Consider the following 18,673-nt stretch of genomic DNA (forward strand, 5'->3'; position numbering starts at 1 on the left):
CAGTATCTTTTCATCAGCTCAGCTAGCAAATCTCCCAAAGTTACGTCTTCAGGAAAGGCTTTGCAGCATCTGAATGTTATCTGTTTGGAAAAGCCTTTTCCATCAGTTTCTCTGGGGCCACTGTTTCACCCACAGGGTGGTGTCCAGAATAACCGTGCAGGCTCAGAAGCACGGTACATCCTGTCTTTCACAGAAGTTAACTGCTGCTCTCAGATACTGAAGCTTACAGCTAGGTCCGTCCCTCTCGGACCGTGAGCGATGACTTGATGTGGTGGCTCACTTACTTGATGTGATGGCAGAGGGGATGTGGGAGAAAAGCGAATTCTGGGAATGTTTGTGAAGGATGATGGTGCGTGCTTGTGCTGTTCTGTGTAGCATGGGCATCGGGAACGCGGTGCAGGTTTTTTGATGAGAGGTGTGGCGGATGCGTAGCGAGACTCTGTATGACACACCGTCTGCTAGACTCGCCAGCTTTTTGTTCTCATCAGTATGTTTTTGTTGCTGTTTTTTCCTCTCCAGAGTATTTAACTGACCTGCAAGGTCGAAGTGCCGACGACCCTGGTTTGTACTGGGATTTCTATGGCAGCTCTGTGTGCGGTGAGCAAATGTTACCCTTTATTTCTTTGTATGCGGAGACTTTCTAAAACATGCGGCACGTGGGGGCGGGGGCCGTTTTGTGGTGGGGGAAGCTAGGGAGGAAGGAAACTGATTTTATTTACAGATCACGTTATTGGGAGAAAAACCAAGAGCTGCAACAGCCTCTTCAATGCTGACTTGGCACCTTTATTCAATTTTATTTAGATCCGAAAGATGAATCTGGATTTGACGTCTTGGCAAATCCTCCCGGCCCAGGTGATGAAGATGAAGATTGCTTTAGCGATGTGTTCGAATTTGAATTTTCGGATGAGCCTCCCTTGCCCTGTTACAACATTCAAGTGTGTCTCTCTCAGGGGTAAGAACAAACGTGGAGTTTGGGGTAAAAAGAGCCGAGACGATCTGCTTGGGTTGGGGGCAGCTTGTGTCCGTGGGGAGAAGCGCTTGTGTCTATCTAATGCAAATGAGAGCGCAATGCTGTAATTGCTGGGCTTTTTAGAAATAAGCTAATAGGATGTGGGAGAGAGAGAGGCTGATGTGCTGGGGCGATGTTTTAAATGCTGTGCTCCCAAGCAGGGTTGAGTGACATTACAACAGAAGCTCCTTCCTTCATCCTGGGCAGGCACCTTGATAGAAACACCCCAAAATGCACGAGCTTCTAGCACTGAAATTTGGGTATCGTGTTCATAAGACGTTTTTAAGTATATTTAATGGGCTTTTCTGTTCTGCTGAGTGAGTGGACATGCTTTTGTGGATGATGAAATGACAACTGCCGCTGCTCTTCTAGAATTTTTGGCAAAACTGGTTTAAAGGCCCAAATTATATCAAACAAATAAACGTCTTGCAGCAGATACCGTGATACCCAATAATAGCTAGATACCTGGGAAATGTTATTGTCCGTTCCCTTCAAGGTAAACATTAGCTTCATCAACAGCTACTGTTTGTCCTTTGCATCAGTTTGGGTGTCAGCCGCTGGGAAAATAGCTTTAAGTATCAACCACACATGGGCTTAGCATGCTTTCATTATTAGGGTGATGAATAAAGGTTAACTTCTCGGAGGTGGGCAGGTGCAAAGGTTGAATTTAAAAGTGGTGTCCTTAAGCTGAGAAATCCCCCTCTGTTGTCTTGCATTTAATATGGGTGCCTCTGGAAGTCAGAGGTGCTGCAGTGTCTGGCGGTAACTCTGGGCCATCCTGTAACTTGCTAAATGGGAGTTGTGCTCAGCTGGGTGAACCTTTAACTGTGAGCAGCTGTCAGCATGGCTGGTGACGCACGAGCCCTGAGTTTGTAGGCTCCAGCCCCCCCTGAATGCCCCGTCCCCCTCCTTTCCCAGTGCTGTGTGCGGCGGTACTCTGCGTAAATATGTATGCACCCACACATCTGCTACGTTCGACCCCCCTGGGCAATGGCCTCGATTTCAGGGGGGTGTTTGGTGCCGGCACATCCAGGGAGGGTTCATCACGCAGCGATACGGTTGGAAGGGCTGAGGAGCTGTGACTTGATGTCAGTTATTGGAGCCTCTTTTTTCTCCTTCGCTTCCACAGGCCACGGAACTGGCTGTTGCTTTCGGACGTGGTGAAGAGGCTAAAAATGTCATCTCGCATTTTCCGCTGCAACTTCCCCAATCTGGAAGTTGTCACCATCACGGAGGCAGAGTTTTACAAACAGACTTCCCTCAGCCAGTTGTTCTCTTGTGCTACGGACCTCGAAGCTTTTAACCCGGAGAGCAAAGAGTTGTTGGACTTGGTAGAGTTTACAAGCGAACTCAAGACTTTGCTCGGCTCCTCGCTTCACTGGTTGCATCCGCACGAGGACCCTCCCTTCGACATCCTCTGGTGAACCATCAGGCCATTTAATGTACAGCGCTCTATACAGTTACTTCTTTATGTATATGTGTTCAGATGCAATTGTTTCTGTAAAGAAAGGACACTATTAAATATGAAAATATCTTTCCTTTATATAAGAGATCTGAATTCCAGTTGGATGGATTTTGGAAGACTTTTTTTTTAACTTCAATCAGTTTTTACAAAATTGTTATATAATGTTTCTTTAAATGCACACAGGCTTTGGGATAAGTTTGTTATTACTCGGAACACATCTTTTTTTTAAAGAACACACCCACACATTGACTTTGTTTCATACAAAGCACTGATTACACAGAACATACTTTTTTCTAGGTGATGTGATCAAAGTCGTGTGGCTTGTTTGGGAGATAGAATTCGGTAAGGCACTTGGTGTTATTATTTTTGGTTTTTTGTTTACAGAATTACCTGCTTTGGCCAGGTAAGCACTATTGAATATAATTCAATAGTTTGTAATATAAATTAAACCATATCCATACACATCAACTAATTGTAAGAACTTTTATATCCTAATTTAAAAGCTGTGAAATTTAGTTTTCACACATCAAACCGGATTGTTTATATATGTTTAAACATTTTATGCTCTTTATTTAAAGAAGACTTTGAACTATTTTTTCTGTACCTTGTAAAATATTGAAAAACTAACATATGTTGAAGTTGCTTGAAACTGTACATAAACTAAATTTTCTGAATTGTGTGTTTATGTTTGAGATCTGTGTTTTAACTTTGTAAGTAAATCTCCTGCCTTTGTATTTATATTTTACAAAAATTTTCTTAAAAGGCAATAAAACTGTTGAGAAATGAAGAGGCTAAAGTGACTCCCCATTATTTCCCTTGCCTGGTTGCGAAATGAGCTCCGACTCATTAATGTTTATGAAAGGAGGCTCTGCGTGCGGTTCCCGAAGCGGAGCGGAGCAGGCGCGGGTGCCGGCGAGCAGCTGATGAAATCTGAGGTGTAGACTCTGCCTCTGGCTTTCTAAATTCAAGGTTACGAGGAAACATCGGCCGGGCGCCTTTTGTGGGAGGGAGGTTTAAAAAGCAGCGTTCACAATACTTTCAGCGTCGCCTTTTAGCCAAAGAATTGTGAATAGGTTCAATTATTTTTCCCTCCTTTGTCATCTTTTTTAGGTTGAATCGACTGAATTCTCTTTTCAGTCGTGTCTGCGGAGGGGTGGAAAATAGTACCAGGGGAAATGCTTTAGTTTTAATGTAGAGTGTTAAAGCTGTGAGCGTCCCTTGGTGGTGGGATCTAAAGGGACAGTGAACAGGGTGTTGCTTTTCTGCATCCTGGGGAACTTGGCATCCTAAGAGGCTGGGCTCCCAGGATTTGGGCAGCTGCTCCCCCCCTCAAGGGGGTCTGCCCTTCTTGTGGAAGGAAGTTCTTTCTGTGAGCCCAAACTCTTTGAGTTTCACTTTGGGGGGTGGTTTCTAGCAGTACCCTGCAATGCCCAAATGCTTCAGCTGAGATATGGAAATTGCGCCACACTTCTGATGACGGCCAGTGCACCCACCAAAGAAGTTCTCGGGCAGAGCACCTGGTCCATCTGAGGAAAGCGTCTGGGAAAAAGTTTCTCTTGTCTGTGGAGCAGTGAAGCTCACAAGGTTTTGATTACTCGTCAGTCTACTGCAGGTTCAATCTTGGCTCGGGGAAGCTTAAGAAATGGTGTGAAATACCCTCATCTTGAAGGTGAGGAGAATGACGCCTCGTCCCTGAAGGTGCCCCAGAAGAATGATGCAGAGGTGATGCCTCACTCTTGCTATCGAGTGTTTGCCAAATGTTTGTACTGTGTGGCTTATGGTGGGACTGCTTCTGGGGGTAAGGTAGGTGGTTTTGCAGCTGAGGTGAGAGAGAGGGGTTCTGACAGCTGTCCACTGTTGGCAGCAGAAGTCCTGTCTCCCCATAGGGCAGGGAATTTTTAGTCCTGACACAATCGCCATCATCTCTCTTCAGAGAAGGATGACGATGCTCCCTCCTATACAGCTTACACAGATACCCTGGGTTTTCCTTCTAAGTTTTGCAAGGAGCTGGAATTGAGACATCCCTGCTCTCCGGTGCTGGTTGCTTTTACCCCTGATTTTTCCTGGAGAGCAAAGGAGGGTCAGAAAAACTTAAGGCAAGGGGAACATTAAAGGCAATGGTTACAGACCCCTTTATCTGATCAGCTGTGTAATGCCTGGATGGTTGGAGCTGAGGATAAATAAATCAGCTTCGGACCACTTCCAGGGGTGTGTGGCAGACACCTCGCTTTTTGCTGTGTCCCACAGGCAAACGGAAGGTTGATGTGGCTTCCTCTTTTGGCCAGCTCCCCCTGAAACGATCTTGAGCACGTGCTTCCCAAATGGCTCCACTTAGTCAGCTCTCCACTATCTCCACTGAGTACAGTTGGGCCTTCTCCATGCTGGCGCTCGCATCACCCCTCCTCAAATACAGTCACAGCCTCACGCTGTTGTAATGCGAGCGTGTGCCCGCCGCCGGGGCCCTCTGCGCTCTAAAAATAAGGTCATGGTGGGGAACACCTGATCGCAGTGCTGCCCCTTGACGTAACAAAACCATTTTATCTCCCAGGATGTACTTTCTCTTTTTAAAGAGACTTGGCTGGGCGAAGGTGCATGAGAGAGCATGGAGGGTTCAGCGAAGGAGCAGGGCAGTGTCCCTCATGGGAATGCAAGGCCGGCTTGGCTGGCCCTATTCTGGGATGATTGAGAGAGACTGGCACAGGGGAGAGGCTGGCACAAGCGTGTTTTTGCAGGAGGTGAGCCCAGGGGACAGTTATCATTGGGGGAGGAGACGTGGCATTGAACAGGCAGGGAGAGAACTCTGTGACAGCGAGTTGTAGGCAGGGGGGTGGCAACACTGGCCGCCTTGACAGTATTGGGACTGGCTGGACCCCACGGGGTGCAGGACCCCACAGGGGCAGCTGGATCCAACCAGCGCAGCAGGACAGGGCTGATGTTCGGCGTTTCAGCTTCTAGACTCATGCTGCTCTGTAAACCATTTCTCTGTGCATCCTCCATGGGCCAAAGAGACTCATTTCATGCCGCTGGCATTGCTCCAAGTCAATAAAAAAAATAAGGAAACAGAAACACAGCCTTTGGGGATGGTAAAACCCTGCTGATCCCACGGCCTGCCTTCTGCAAGGTTGATGATGCTGTTGGGGCACAAGCCAAGGTGTTTCCTTGAATTTCCCCTGCTTATCACTTGGATTTGCCTGGCTGGGAGGTTGCATTGCCCCACGGAGTTGTTGGAGAACCACTGTTGCAATAGAGAAAAAAACCCAAACAATCCCAGACCACCTCCAGCTGGTGCAGGCAGGTGAGCCTCACTGAAGGGAGTTTCCTTTGTCAAACTTTCACTTGGCGCTGCCTGGGAAATCCCAGGAAATACCCGGCTCCAGGCAGGCTGGCTGCCTGGCCGGGATGGTGGGGAAGCCACAGCATGAGCAGTGCCAGGAGGTTTCCCCTGAAATAAGCGATGCTGCTGAGGACCGGAAATACTGAACTCCTCCTTCACCCTCTTGCCTTACCCAAGAGGACCATGTTCTGCATAGTGGGGTCAGTCCTGGGAATCTCCCATTTGGTTTTTTTACTTCCCTATGGACTCTCTTCTTGTTTCTTCTGCTTTGCTGATGTCTCCCCTTTGTGCTGTGGTGACCTAGCTGGAGATTTGCACCACAGACACTGATATGGCAAGTAGCAGCAAGCAAGGGCCAGAGGTGTTCGGTCCTTGTTTGTGGTCTTTGGGGAGCAATCTGCTAAGGGGGGAGCCCAGACACCCACTGGAAACTCTGCGTGGCTTCTAGTTTGCAGGATCACACGAGCAGAATGGAAATTGTCTTAAAAACTGTTCCCAGGGGCCATGCTCGCTCCGTGAATCAAAGAGTTTTCAGCTAACTCCTCCCTTCATTTCTGTGCTAGATACCAAAACTATAGATGAGACCCATCGTTTGTGCACTAATATGAACAAGGTGCCAAGGAGCAGCGCACACAGGCAGCTGCCATTCCCGGGCTCTGCCAGGCTGCTGGTAGCCATTCAGCACCATTTCTTCAGTTCTTGCAAGAAAAAGGCACACGTCCCTACTTCAAACTTGTATAAGCTAGCTGGGGAGAAAAAACAAGGTATCATAGCTGTTTAAAATTGTGTGCAGAACACTGTGTTTCCATTTCAGTATGGGTCCAGTGTTGGTGGGAGCGAGCTTGGTGACACCACACAGGACAGGCGAGTTGAATGCCACAGTTGCAGAAGGACATTTATTAGGTCTTTTCTCAAGGTTATTCGCTGGTGCCTTTCTGCTAGATGGAGGGCCAGCAGAAAGTGTCTGGAATCCAGCAAGCTCCACTTGGTGAGCTTGGACCCATTGTCAGTGGAACAAAACACTAATAAATCCCCCAAGATCTGAAGAAGATGAAGTTCCCTTTAAGTGCCGCGTCGAGATGTCTGTGCCTTCTTCCCACCTACACGTCCTGCATTTCACCCGTTCACCGTGACTGTGGAGTGAAGGACTTGTGTTTTCCTGCAAGTTAAGTGTGATGGATAGCTAGAAGCAGCACTGCCGTCTACCCTTGAGGGTGCAAGCTGCGGGTGGCTTATTCCTGGTTCTCTGGCCCCGAAGCAAACCTTGTTCACCCCGCCTGTGCATCCTGCTTCAGCAGCCCAGTGCGACTGCAGCCGGCTCCTCTCTTGAGCCAGGTACGAACTGCAGTTCTGCCACTAAATAGATTTTCCTTTTGTTGTCACATTAATTTGCAGCTCATTAATAGTGACAGCAGTGAGGTACTGCACTGATGCAGATTTGCATATTCATGACCAACTTATTATTAAACAAATAAGATTTCCCTAGCTTAGGAAGCACCCAGAGTAATGCCACATTGTGCGGTATATCAGCCTGGGTGTTTTATTTTCCCTTTAATATGTTAATAGATGCAAGGGGAGCTCTTTTTTTTTTTTTTAAGTAAATGTGCATCGATAAAATAACATGTAATTTAAAATATCAGGATCGTTTAAATAGTAATCCATTAACAAACCTGCCAATAATTGCACAGGAATACCTATTTAATGCACAAATCAATTAATCAATTCTAACTGCTGGCTCTGTCGCCTGATGGCCGTGACGCAGGCGGTACCAGCGAGGCACAACCGACTTGCTGTACAGACGAGGTGAGCAAGGAACAGGCAGCCGATCCTGTGTTTTATGGTTGTTACAGCCAAGTTGTTCAGGTATCATAGCTGCTTGTGGATCTTTACCCCCACAAGACGGTGGTGGATGCCCCATCCCTGGAAGTGTTCAAGGCCAGGTTGGATGGTGCCCTGGGCAACCTTGTGTAGATCCAGGCCCAGAGGTTGGTGGCCCTGCCTGTGGCAGGGGGGTTCAAGCTCTGTGATCCTTGGGGTCCCTTCCAACTCATGCCATTCTATGATTCTATGACAAGAGCGGTGAGAGAAAGTGAAGACTGTTCCCAACACCTCGCCCGCTGACATCCTCTCATCTTACTCACACCTCTCTGGTGCGGCTGGGGGAAGCGCAGCCATCGCAACTTGACAGGACCCCCTGAACCCCCCTTACCTCTGCCAGAAGGAACTCCTCCTGGGTACCACCATCTATTGCTCAACCCCGGGAGGAGGAGGGCAGCCCTTCAGCCCCTGTCTATGTCACCGTAGCCCCATGGCTGGGATGCTGGGGCTCTTGTCAGGCAGGAGGTAGGTAGCATGCTCCTGGAGGGCGCAATGCCCAAGAAACCTGAGGGACAAGCCTCTGGAATTCAGCACCCTCTCAAAACCTGCGGTCAGGAGGGCCAGGCGGCGCAGGGTGAGAGGCATCCTGCCAGGGAGGGCATTTTGGTTCACTTGCTGGTAACAGGGAAAGTCCTTTCCCCACAGAGCAGCATGATTTTTTTTCTGCCTGGCTATTCAAGACCAGCTGGTGTGTGGATCAAAACCCTCTTCAGCTCCCTGCTGCATCCGTATTTTTCATCCCTTTCTGTAGGGCACTGGGCATAATTGCACGTGTGGGAACCAGCCGGTTATTGCAAAGTTCCCCTCAGTCCTCAAGTTCATTTATATTTTTTTTTCCTGCCTTCACTTTCCAGAGAACTTGGACGGTGCTGCCTAACCACGGGGCTGAATGCAGTTCTCACCCCATCCTCCTGTTTCCTTATGAGTCACAAGCTACCCTGCTCGAATCCCATCGCATCGCTGGCCCGCAGTCTCCCTGGGCTCTGGAGCTCCTGTTGCTGCCTGGTTGCGAAGGGTGCATGGCCCTGAGGAGCCACAGCTAAAACCGAGGCTGGTGAAATGCAGCTGTAAGTCTCCCCGGAGACTCTATCCCTGCAGGCGCTGAGCAGGGTGAGGCTGTTTTGAAAAACCTGTATCCAGCAGCCTCCTGGTGCCCTTTCCCAACGGGTGATCATTCTGTTTGCTGATGTGGGACCTGGTTTACCTTCACCTCCTCTCTCGGGTCCTTGCCTGGCGCGAGGAGGGGTGCCCGCAGGGCTGCGGCCTGGCTTCCGCTGCTCTGCGGCCGCAGCCGTTTTCAGGCGCCGAGGATGTAGAGGGTTAGGCAACACAGGCGGCGGATGATGGTGATGTCAGAGACAGTGGTTAGTGTTTGTAGCTGTCGAAATTTCAAGGAAAAGGCTTCCTAATGACAACCCTTTTCTGATACGCCATAAAACTCCTGTTCAAGTAAAGCCCACGCCAAGGCAAGTCCTGACAAGCCTCCTGAAATGAAAAGGGCAGATTATTTAACAGCTGATCAACACTAATAACCCTTGGCAAAGGCAGTATGCAAATTTAGCACTGGAGCCAACATGCACCAAAGGGACTCTTCTCTAATGGCCCAGCCCGGCTGCTCAGAAACCACCGCTGTTAATCCTAGGGCCCAGTGCTGGGACTGAGGAGACCTGGGCTGCGACTGCCATGTGTTAGGCCAGTGGTCTGCAAGTGCTCTTTTGGGAGAAGTTCTTCTACCACCATAGGAATCTGATGGGAGTTTGGGGCTTGACCGCTTGGTGGGGGCAGGCTGAGGCTCCTTCCCTGAGATGCTGAAACTGGTGGTGTAAAGCCCCGAGGGAACTGAAATGAAAAGTTGGAGGCATCCAGGACATCTTTGGGGAAATACCAGTTTTGAGTAGCTCTGTGATATGTCACTCGTCACAGAAAAAATCCCCTTTCTGAACTGGGCTAGCCCAGGGGCAGAGCTAAGCTGGGCTCTGCTCTGGTTTTCCATGCAGAGGAAAGCGTGGGATGGGAGCAGGCACAGAGTGAGGAGTTCATCCTCTTGTCCTCTTAGCTCCATGTCACCAAAATGGCTTTGCACCTCCCTGGCTGCCCCGGCCAACTTGGCTTCCCCAGCACAGGGGCCCTACCTGCGCTCCTGCTGTCTGCTGTGAGCTCCTGGGGATTTGGGTTGCCTCGCTGCAGGGCCAGCTCAGCAGGGCAGTGATTATGATGGCTCTGTGATAGAGTGGGGCCTGTCTCAGGAATTGCTGCTACCGGGTGTCCTGGCTGGGACCCCTGTGAGCTGGTTGTACTCACAAACTCTGCAGAAAGCCAGACCCAGAAGACCCTTGGAGCGTGTGTGGGTGTACAGGGTGGGAGAGCAGCTGAGCCCCCTGGAAGGGGAGAAGACAGTGCTGCTGGGCCTTGGGAGGAGGACAGGGGGTCAGGGCTGGGGACCAGAGTGTTGCCCTTTTGGTGGCAGTGGGGCATTACCTTGGCTTAGAAAGATGGCTGAGCCTCTGCCTCTGGAGCCTGGGTGCTCAGCCCATCCACCAGCTCACCAACAGTCTGGTGACCCAAAGTGTGGGGTCCCCACAAGGGGTTATCTCACCTGAAATGGCTGCCATGCCCAGCGAGCCAGTGTTCACTGTTTTCAAAGGCTCAGGAGTGAGCTTGATTAAGCAAAGTAAACACAGAGATGCAAATACACTGCAGCAAAACGGTGCCTGCTTAGTCTGGGCGTCGATGCCCTGGGTAGCGGTGAGCAGCAACTCTTGCTGTTGGGAAACATTAGGGAAGGGAGGGCGTGTTATTCTGGAGTAACCGGTGGCTCAGCCCAGCTCATGGCTCTGTGGACACAAAGCAGTGTGTCTGTCTTCAAGGTTATTTAACAGTAAACATGTGCTGTCAGGAGGAAAGCTGTCCACCGCTGCCCAAGCGCTTGGGCTTGGGCTGTTTTGTGGGCGCAGCAGGAGCTGTGGCAGGGGCACGGCGCAGGCTGGAGAAATCCAGAAAGGCCCTTTCCAGGCTTATTTCCACAGCTGCTTATCATCCCATACACACAGCCTTGCACTCAGCCCATGTTTAGCTTGCCAGGGCTTTGAACATCCAGCTAAGTTTCTTCACGATGACATTCCAGTTGTTCCCACTCCGTGTTTTGCCTTAACCTCACCTGTGGTAACTCTCAGTGCATGGCAGGGCTGATGGTGTTGCTTTGGAGGCAGAGAAAGGTGAGCCAGCCCGGTCCCTTGCCCAGCTGGCGCTGGAAGAGGAGGAAGAGGAGGAGGATGAGAGCGGGTCAGTTCAACAGCTGATGCTGAATGGCAGGAAAACAGCCCCAGGGACGGTGCGGTCGGGCTCCTGCTGCCGGTGGCTCCCGAGCGGGGAGGAATGCGGTATCCCAGGCAGCCGGTTTGTGAAGGCGTAAGGCTTTTTTTGTTTTTAAAGACACCGCAGAGAGTTCTGCAGGGCTCGGTCTTTTCGTAAAGTAAATTTATTTGACAGGTTTATTTCTTTATCAGGTATTTGTCTAACCCTGTGACAATGAGAGAGCTGATTTCCTGCTGCAAATGTTAAAATGTAAACTCCCAGGGATGTGTACTGACACAGCCAGTGTCCAAAATACCCTCACCCCGGATTCACATTAAGCGTCCCGGAGTGACAGCAGGGGACCCCAGAGATGCTGCCTAATCTACACAGTGATCACAGCAGGCCACCGTGAGGTGGTGGAAAAGAGACGGCCCCGGTAATAGGACAGGAGACAGGCTCTGGCCAGTTCTGTCTGACAGGCTGGCTGAGCAGCTGATGGATTTGGGGGTTAAACCCAAACTTTTTTTGAGTGGTGCCTCCCTCCGTCCGACAGGACCGGCAGATCAGAAACACCTGAAGTGCCTGAAGGTTCTGCAGCGTCACTGACTGATCAAATAACAATACGTGAATCATAAATCAGTGCAATTTAAAGCAGATTTATTTAGAAATAGGAGATTGGGCACCAAGGGGCTTATGTCTGAATCACTCTCACTTGCCGTTAGCCCTCCTTCCCCCCTCCTTCCCCGCTATGTGCTCCCTTGGGTTAGTGAGGTGGGGGTGCAGATGTGTTGCATCCCCTTTAAATCAGACCTGGGTAGGGGGATGAGGGCTGGTACAGGGTGCCTGGGAAGGTACCCACGGTAGCACCAGCTGCTGCCCAGTGCTGGGCACTGACAGATGACAGCCCTACCCAGGAGCAAGCATGCAGTGTGGCCTCAGTGTGACGTGAGGTCTCAATGCAGCCCTGAGTGTCGGAGACTGCAGTCAGACCCAGCAGCAACAGACATGCTGGAGAGTCCCTTTCCTCCACTTGGACACTGGACCTTTGCTGTGCTCCTGCCATCATCTGCTGACCCCCCTCCTCAGCATGCAGCAGCTTTGAGCATCCGATGTGGGGAGGGAGACGCTGCAGTTGTGTGTGGGGGGGCTTCTGTGTGTGTGTGTTTGTGTGCCAGCGGCTGCTGGTGGCTTGTCCCAGCTTCAGCTCTGCAGGACATCCTCTTACCTGACCTGGTGCTGCAGCCAGGAGGGGGAAGGTTGGCTCTTTCTTCCCATCAGGCCTGCAGCCACCCTGCAAACACCTTAGATTCCTTCAAAAGGCACCGGAGAGCTTCAACAGCAATACCACCATGGCACCTATTAATTTTTTAGCATAGCTCTCCCTCCTGCACCCACTGTGATTTGCATACCTGTTAATCCTCTCCCTCCTGCAATAACGCTGTGAAGGATAGGGAAATTATACCCAAGCAGTGACTCATTGACTCCAAAGCAGTGGAAGACCCTGTACGCTATCATGCTCAGAGCAGAGACAAGTGGAAGCAGAGACAAGTGGAAGCAGGAGGTTTAACCTCCTAATTGCTGCATGACACCTACAAGACCCAGGGAAAGGTAATCACCTCGAGTAGTGAAACCCAACCTGCTGGTCCTGGATGGCTCTGCCCCCAGGAAAGACCTTGCCTCTGGCAAAGGTGTGCCTTGAGGAAACTGCTGTGTGTTCCCTGCAGCAAAGCCGCTCCTGCGAGGGAGAAGGGAGGAAAGCCCTGAGCCCTGGACATTTCATTGCTTCCCCCTCCAAGCCCTGTCTGGGGAGATGGGAATGGCACCCTCCCTTCCTGCACATGCTGGGGCTGAGTGTCCTATGACAGGGCTGTGCTGCAGGGCTGTGCTAGCTCTGGCCCCACCAGCTCCCAATGAGCTCTGCCAATTTTAGCCAGCAAGACGCTGCAGACAGATGTGTGACCCTAGCAGTTTAATTAATCACTTTCCTTACTGCTGTCTTTATCCACTTCCACCCAATTTCTCATTTCATTTGGGTTTGTGGCTGAACGTCATCTCTTTCGGGGAAAACCCTAAAGATGGGCCAGCCAGGTCCAGGGAGAGGAAGACAGAAAATGCCTCCACAAATCCCTGGAAAAGCCCATCCAGTTTTTCCTGTCCTTCTGCCTCCTCTGTGACCTAGGGGGGATAAGGCAAGCAGGCAGGAAAGGAAGGACAGCTGGGTGATGAGTAGGTGGTGGAGAGCTCTAGGGAGCTCTCTGCCCTTGTTTGAAGCCAATGGCGTGGGTGGACAAGAGGGAAGCACAGGAGAAGAGCAGGAAACTAAGTTTTGGGAGGAAACTTTAATCACATGGTGATAAGCCCCTAAAAAGAAAGCATCTCTCAGTGGGAGAGTGACTAAAACCCTGGTGAACTGCAGCTCTGTTAAAACTGTGCTATTGCTCTGGCTCTGCCGGGGAAACAAACCACAAACAACCCAACCAAAAAATTAAGGTCTGAAATCTGCATCTTAGAGCTCTCTGGCATCCGCACAGCATCCTTGTGTGCAATGCATTCCCCTCCTTGCTCCCTGCTCTGGGACAGCTCCACAGACAGCATGCAGTGGCGCTGGAGGTGAGAGAAGAGAGGTGACACTCACCAGTGTACCTGTCCCCTGAGATGATACCGCCACGACTGCTTTTTGCCAACCACAGGCAGTGGCTGCTGGATGGAGCATCAGGACAACAAACCTGGCGTATGAGCCAGGGTGAAGAAAGACACTGCTGTCCTGCACACCCACGACAGGGAGTGTCTCCAGGCTCTCTAGGGACAGGCACCCAGCTCAGCTGCTCACACCACAGGCAGGGGCAGCTTGGGAGGGTAGGCAAGGCACACCTGGAGCAAGCAGGCTAGCACAGGCAAGCTCAGCCGTCAGGCTCATGCCGTCCTCAGCCTCAGAGTGCGCTGGGGCAGTTGTTTGCCAGGCACGTCGGTGGATCTTGGCAGGGCTTGCTTCATCAGGCACTGACAGCGAGGCCTGGGAGGTTCCTCTTTCTGGACTTCAGTAAGGCGGGAGAAACGGCTCGAGGATGGTGGGGGCGGGGGAGGACAGCAAGAAGTTGTGAAAGAGCAGCACACCGAAGCCCGTGAGTGGCTAAGGCCTTTTGGCAGTGTTTCAGAAAGTGGGGTGGTCCAGTTAGGGAGTTCAGGAAATTGTCTGAGCTAGATTAAACATTTTCTAAAACCTTCTGGGTGCTTGAGAGCTGACTTGAAAGTTGGCAAAGTTAAATAAAACAAACGTTAACACATTCCCCTCAATTTATTTTGTTACAGGGCTAGTTTAAAGGCAGCCTATTTTTCATTAGTTTCAACGTCCCCTTCCATCTGAAGGCAGGAGTGTCTGTACTGTACAGTCCCAGGACTCTTGCACAGCCCTGCAGGGTGCCGCATGTGACATACAAGAGCTTTAGCACATATTTCAAGAGCCAGAAACCACATAACTTTTAGGCACAAACCCAGATTTCTCTCTAATTGAAGCCTGGGTGTGGAACAGTCTCTGTGGGTCTGTGGCTGGCTGGAGTCTTCCTTCAACCCCAAACCCAGGGAGCACCCAGCAGCGGGCAGCCTGCCCTGGACGTGCTGCTTCTTCTCCAGTAGCTGCACACTGTCCGGCTGGAGACGGGGCTGCCACAGCCTGGGCAAGAGAAGGGTCAGTTCTCCCTGTCAGATTTCAAATCAGACCCTGTCACTGCGCAACAGCAGTAATGGAAATAACATTAAATAACAGTGGGGGTTCTCTGGGGAGAACCAGGGGATGTCGAAACTCATGGTGCCTGAGCAAAGCAAGAGCTCCTCTGCCCTCATGCCCGCTGCAGGCAGCCTCTGAGAGGAGCTGATCTCAAGCTGCATGTCTCCCTTTTCCTTTGGAGAGCAAGGGGTCTACAAGCCACCTAGAGAAAGAGATTTCCACCACTCATGTAGGCTGCACACAGCCAGAAGCTGCAGAGCAAACCCACACCTTGCACCTATCTGTGTCCCTAGTGGAAAGGGAGCCCTTGACACAAAACCCCACTGCTGCCCTGGGAAATGACAGGCATACGTCTCTTGGGAAAAGTTTCTACCAGTGCAGTCAGAGGTGGTATCAGGCACCGAGCAGATGTCGTCAGCTTCCTCACTCCATGGAAAGAAGGAAGTAGGGAACCCATTTAGACAAACAGTCCCACATAAATCTTAGCCCGACATTTCTTGCCTGTGCCCGATTCCGTCTGATGTCTGCAAAGGGTAAATTGAACTCTGCTTCACCGATGGAACCCAGCGCTATTAGTTATACCTGTCTTTATGGCAGGGCTGCTTTGGGTGAGAAAAGAAAGGCAGGATGGCCCCAGGAGAGGGAGAAAAATCAGAACATAAATGCAGGTATCAAAGCAGAAAAATGCAGAGAGTGGTAGTAGCCCAGGGTATGTTGGAGAAGAAAACAAACTCTTATCACAGTAAGAGCAGAGGAAGCCATCCCACTGAAAGGAGGAGACAAGGAGGACAGCTGACATCCTGCAGAGAGGGAATCTAAGGTCTGTTGGAGGGGGGGCACAACGCCAAAGGCATGGCACTGGGGAAGGATGCAGCTCTTAGAAACACAGTTTCACTGAGCGCCTCTGCGGACAGGCAGCAGGAGCCAGCCAGCCACATGAGCAGCACCCGGGCAGGGAGGGGGGCTGAGGGCAGGTCTGTGAACACGGGGTGGGGTTTAAAGGGCGCGGTTTGCAGGCTCCTTGCTATCCACAAAGTCCTGTCAGAAAGGGAGATCCTCAGCACCCACCTAGAAACCAGTCAGTTGAAAATGAATTATCAAAAGAAGTGGAGATTTATTGCCCTTTAAAAAAGTTACTCACAGGAAGAGGAGAACAACTTTCTGCGGGAGCAACGTTGGGAAGCAGGGGCGAGAAGCAGAGTTCCGCCTCTGAAGGCAGCCGGCTCCAGGGAGAAGCTGTCTCTGACGATGCAGGGGTCCAGAGCACACCGGCTGCCACCCAGTGCCCTGTCCGTAGCATCCAAAGAGCAGTGCAGGGGGACCAAGCAGAAACACCAACACGCTTCTGCTTTCAGTGTAGAAACCTCATGAGTGACAGGAACTTTGGCTAAGCCCTGCGAAAGCCGGGGAAGCCTGTTTGCTCTGGTTTTGGAAGGAGCTACCACTGACCTGTCCCAAGATGTTGGATTTCCAAGATGTCCCTGTTTTATAGCCAGGAATTGAGAAGCATGCTCTGACCTCTAGCAGAGGAGGAGTGATGCTGTGGGGACAAGGGAAGGAGGAATGATCCAAGAGAGGATTCCCAGCAGTGAGTCAGAGAGGGAAGAGACTGAGGTGAAACTGGTAAAAATAGTTCACGGAACAGGGACAAGCCCTAAAAGAAAATGGTCTTTGTGCAATGAGGATAAAATAAATCCAGAAAGGGCTGGAGCAGCACTACGGAGATAGACCTGAAACTGAAGATCAGGAAGAAAAGGCAGAAGGGGAACACAAAGAGAGGATCCTGCCAGTCATTGTGCTTTATGCAACATTTTCACACCAGGGCTTATTGGAAGGATTGCTATTTCTAGCAATCTGTGAGCACTGTCTGCGCTGGCAGGTGGGGGGAAAGACACTTTCCCTCGTGACTTCATTACGACACCAGAAATAAATACAGTTTTTTCTCTGGAAAAGCTTCCGTTTACGTTCTGAATTTCCAAAGGAAGGTACTCAAGGAAGAAAAACCAAAGGAAAGCCCCGTCCCTGTGTGCTGATGCACACAGCACACACACCCCCACACCCTCTCCCAGCGTATGCACGGCCAGGTAGAAGATGGAAGATTACCAGTGTAACCTTTGGGAAGCTGATTGCAGGGATGCTTTCCATGAATGCTGCTAGTGGGGCGGTGATTGCACTATTTAAGATACCCACAACTGGCCGACAAGCAAAGCTGAACTCCGTACGTGCACTCTGTGTAAAAACATTTTTCTTCTTCTGCTGCCTGAAAACTTGGTCGTGGTACGAGAGCCGCTGAAGACAGCTCAGTGGGTTAGGATCTTGCCCTGCCTGATGGCCAAAATTCACCTGTCAGCATTTGGCTGTTCAGGGAGACTAACCAGGTGAGGATGCACAGAGAGCTTGCTCACAGGTGGGGTGGTGGGCCTGTGTCACAAACACAGCCAGAAAGTGGATGTCCAGAACCAACCTGTCTGCCAAGGGCATTTGTGTACATCTCTGGGTCTCAAACTCTCAGACTGATTACAGACGAGGCACGTGGCAGCACAGAGACGATGTATTTCCTAAAATGTAACCCCTCCTTTGCCCACCTCTGGTATTAGTCACAGGGGTAAGTATCCTCTGGTGAGCGCACCTCACGCTGGACATGGTAAGGAGTAAAAATTCCTCCTGGCACCCCTACCCTACCACAAGACAGCAGCTACTTTGAAAATTTGGATTCCGCCCTTCAGTGCCCAAGCCCACGAACAGGAATGTTGCCATTTGTCTTGTCACTTCCCCCTCCTTCTCCAGGGGATGTGTCACTCGAGCAAATTACAATGACAATGAAAGGGACTAAACCGGGCAGGCTCTCCGACTTCCCACAGATTCATCCTTGCTCCTCACCTGCCATCCGCCGCTGACCGCCCGCTTCTGTACAGGAAGGGAGAGAGAGAGGGCCTTGCATTTTCATCTGAACTTTTATTTTTCCTGCCTGTGGTCGAACACCCTCGCGTGCACGTCACGCGCTGTTCGTCTGCGTAACAGTGACGCCGGCCGCACTGTTCTCCACGCAGGAGAAGCGATCTGCTCGGCGTGATTTACTGTCCCGGCTGCTTTCCTGTCCTGGCCAAGGCCTGAACTTTTCCTCGCTGTGCCAGGAACTCAGAGAGATGTGTAATGACGTTACCACAGCGCAGAGCGGTGAGCCAGCGCCTCGGGGCTCTGACAAAAGCTGTGAGGAAAGTCCTCCTCTGATCCCCTGGTGCTTTACAAAACCAGATGGCATCTCGTGTGGAGGGGTGGCCTTTAACCACACGTGTTTGCAGAAGACCTGTCCTGCTGATAGAGACTCGGTGGATGCAAAACAAACCAGCTTGTCAAGAAAAAACAAAGTTCTGCTTCAAAGTGTGTTTCACTGGAAACAATACCAAACCCAAGTCCAGCCATTATATCCAAAAAACCCAAGTAAAGTCTGTCCCCACTCCCCCTATCTTGAAAATCCCATTATCTCATGAACAAAGACTGACTGGGGCCGAGATCTTTGTCGGACCTGTCCTCTTAGCCCTAAGTGAGGTTGCATCTGCATCGGGGTGCTTTGTCGTTAGGGGAATACTGCTGTTTGCTACTGGCAAAGGGCTGAATGCAGAAGCAGCAGTAAAGCTGGCTAGATAAAAATTGCAAAAACAGGCCTGCCAAAGAACAAAACAAGCAGCTTCAGCAGCCATCAGGCTACCTGTGACTGGTTGGCTTGATGGGAAAGCACCTGTGTGAGGCAGGATCACACTAACCCTCTCTCACAGCTGGTGTGGCAGTGGGTGCACTTGGTACAGAGCTAGCGACCTTGTGAGAACTCCCTCCCACGTGTTATGATGTTAGCCCTTGTAATGGGGCGTGCAAATACTTACCTGTAAAGTAAGTTAAAATAACAAATTCTGTGTTGATTAGTGGACACTTGACCTGGTAAGAGAAAATGGATTTCACTTCATTAAAAAA

General features: G+C 50.7%; 1 protein-coding gene across 1 annotated transcript in view; it reads left to right on the forward strand.

Moving 5' to 3' along the window:
- BCOR (BCL6 corepressor) overlaps positions 1-3,234 on the forward strand; it is a gene marked incomplete at its 5' end in the record, with an annotated part of 39,334 nt that extends 36,100 nt beyond the window's left edge. Inside the window, 3 exons of the mRNA XM_084261198.1 lie at positions 520-597; positions 802-952; positions 2,139-3,234. Of these exons, the coding sequence (XP_084117324.1) occupies positions 520-597; positions 802-952; positions 2,139-2,433 (524 nt within the window). The 3' untranslated portion in view covers positions 2,434-3,234. The remainder of the gene's footprint in view (positions 1-519; positions 598-801; positions 953-2,138) is intronic.
- Between the last annotated feature and the right edge of the window lie 15,439 nt (positions 3,235-18,673).

Source organism: Gallinula chloropus (assembly GCF_964237585.1).
Source record: "Gallinula chloropus genome assembly, chromosome: 1".
In the NCBI taxonomy this organism is placed as follows: Eukaryota; Metazoa; Chordata; class Aves; order Gruiformes; family Rallidae; genus Gallinula; species Gallinula chloropus.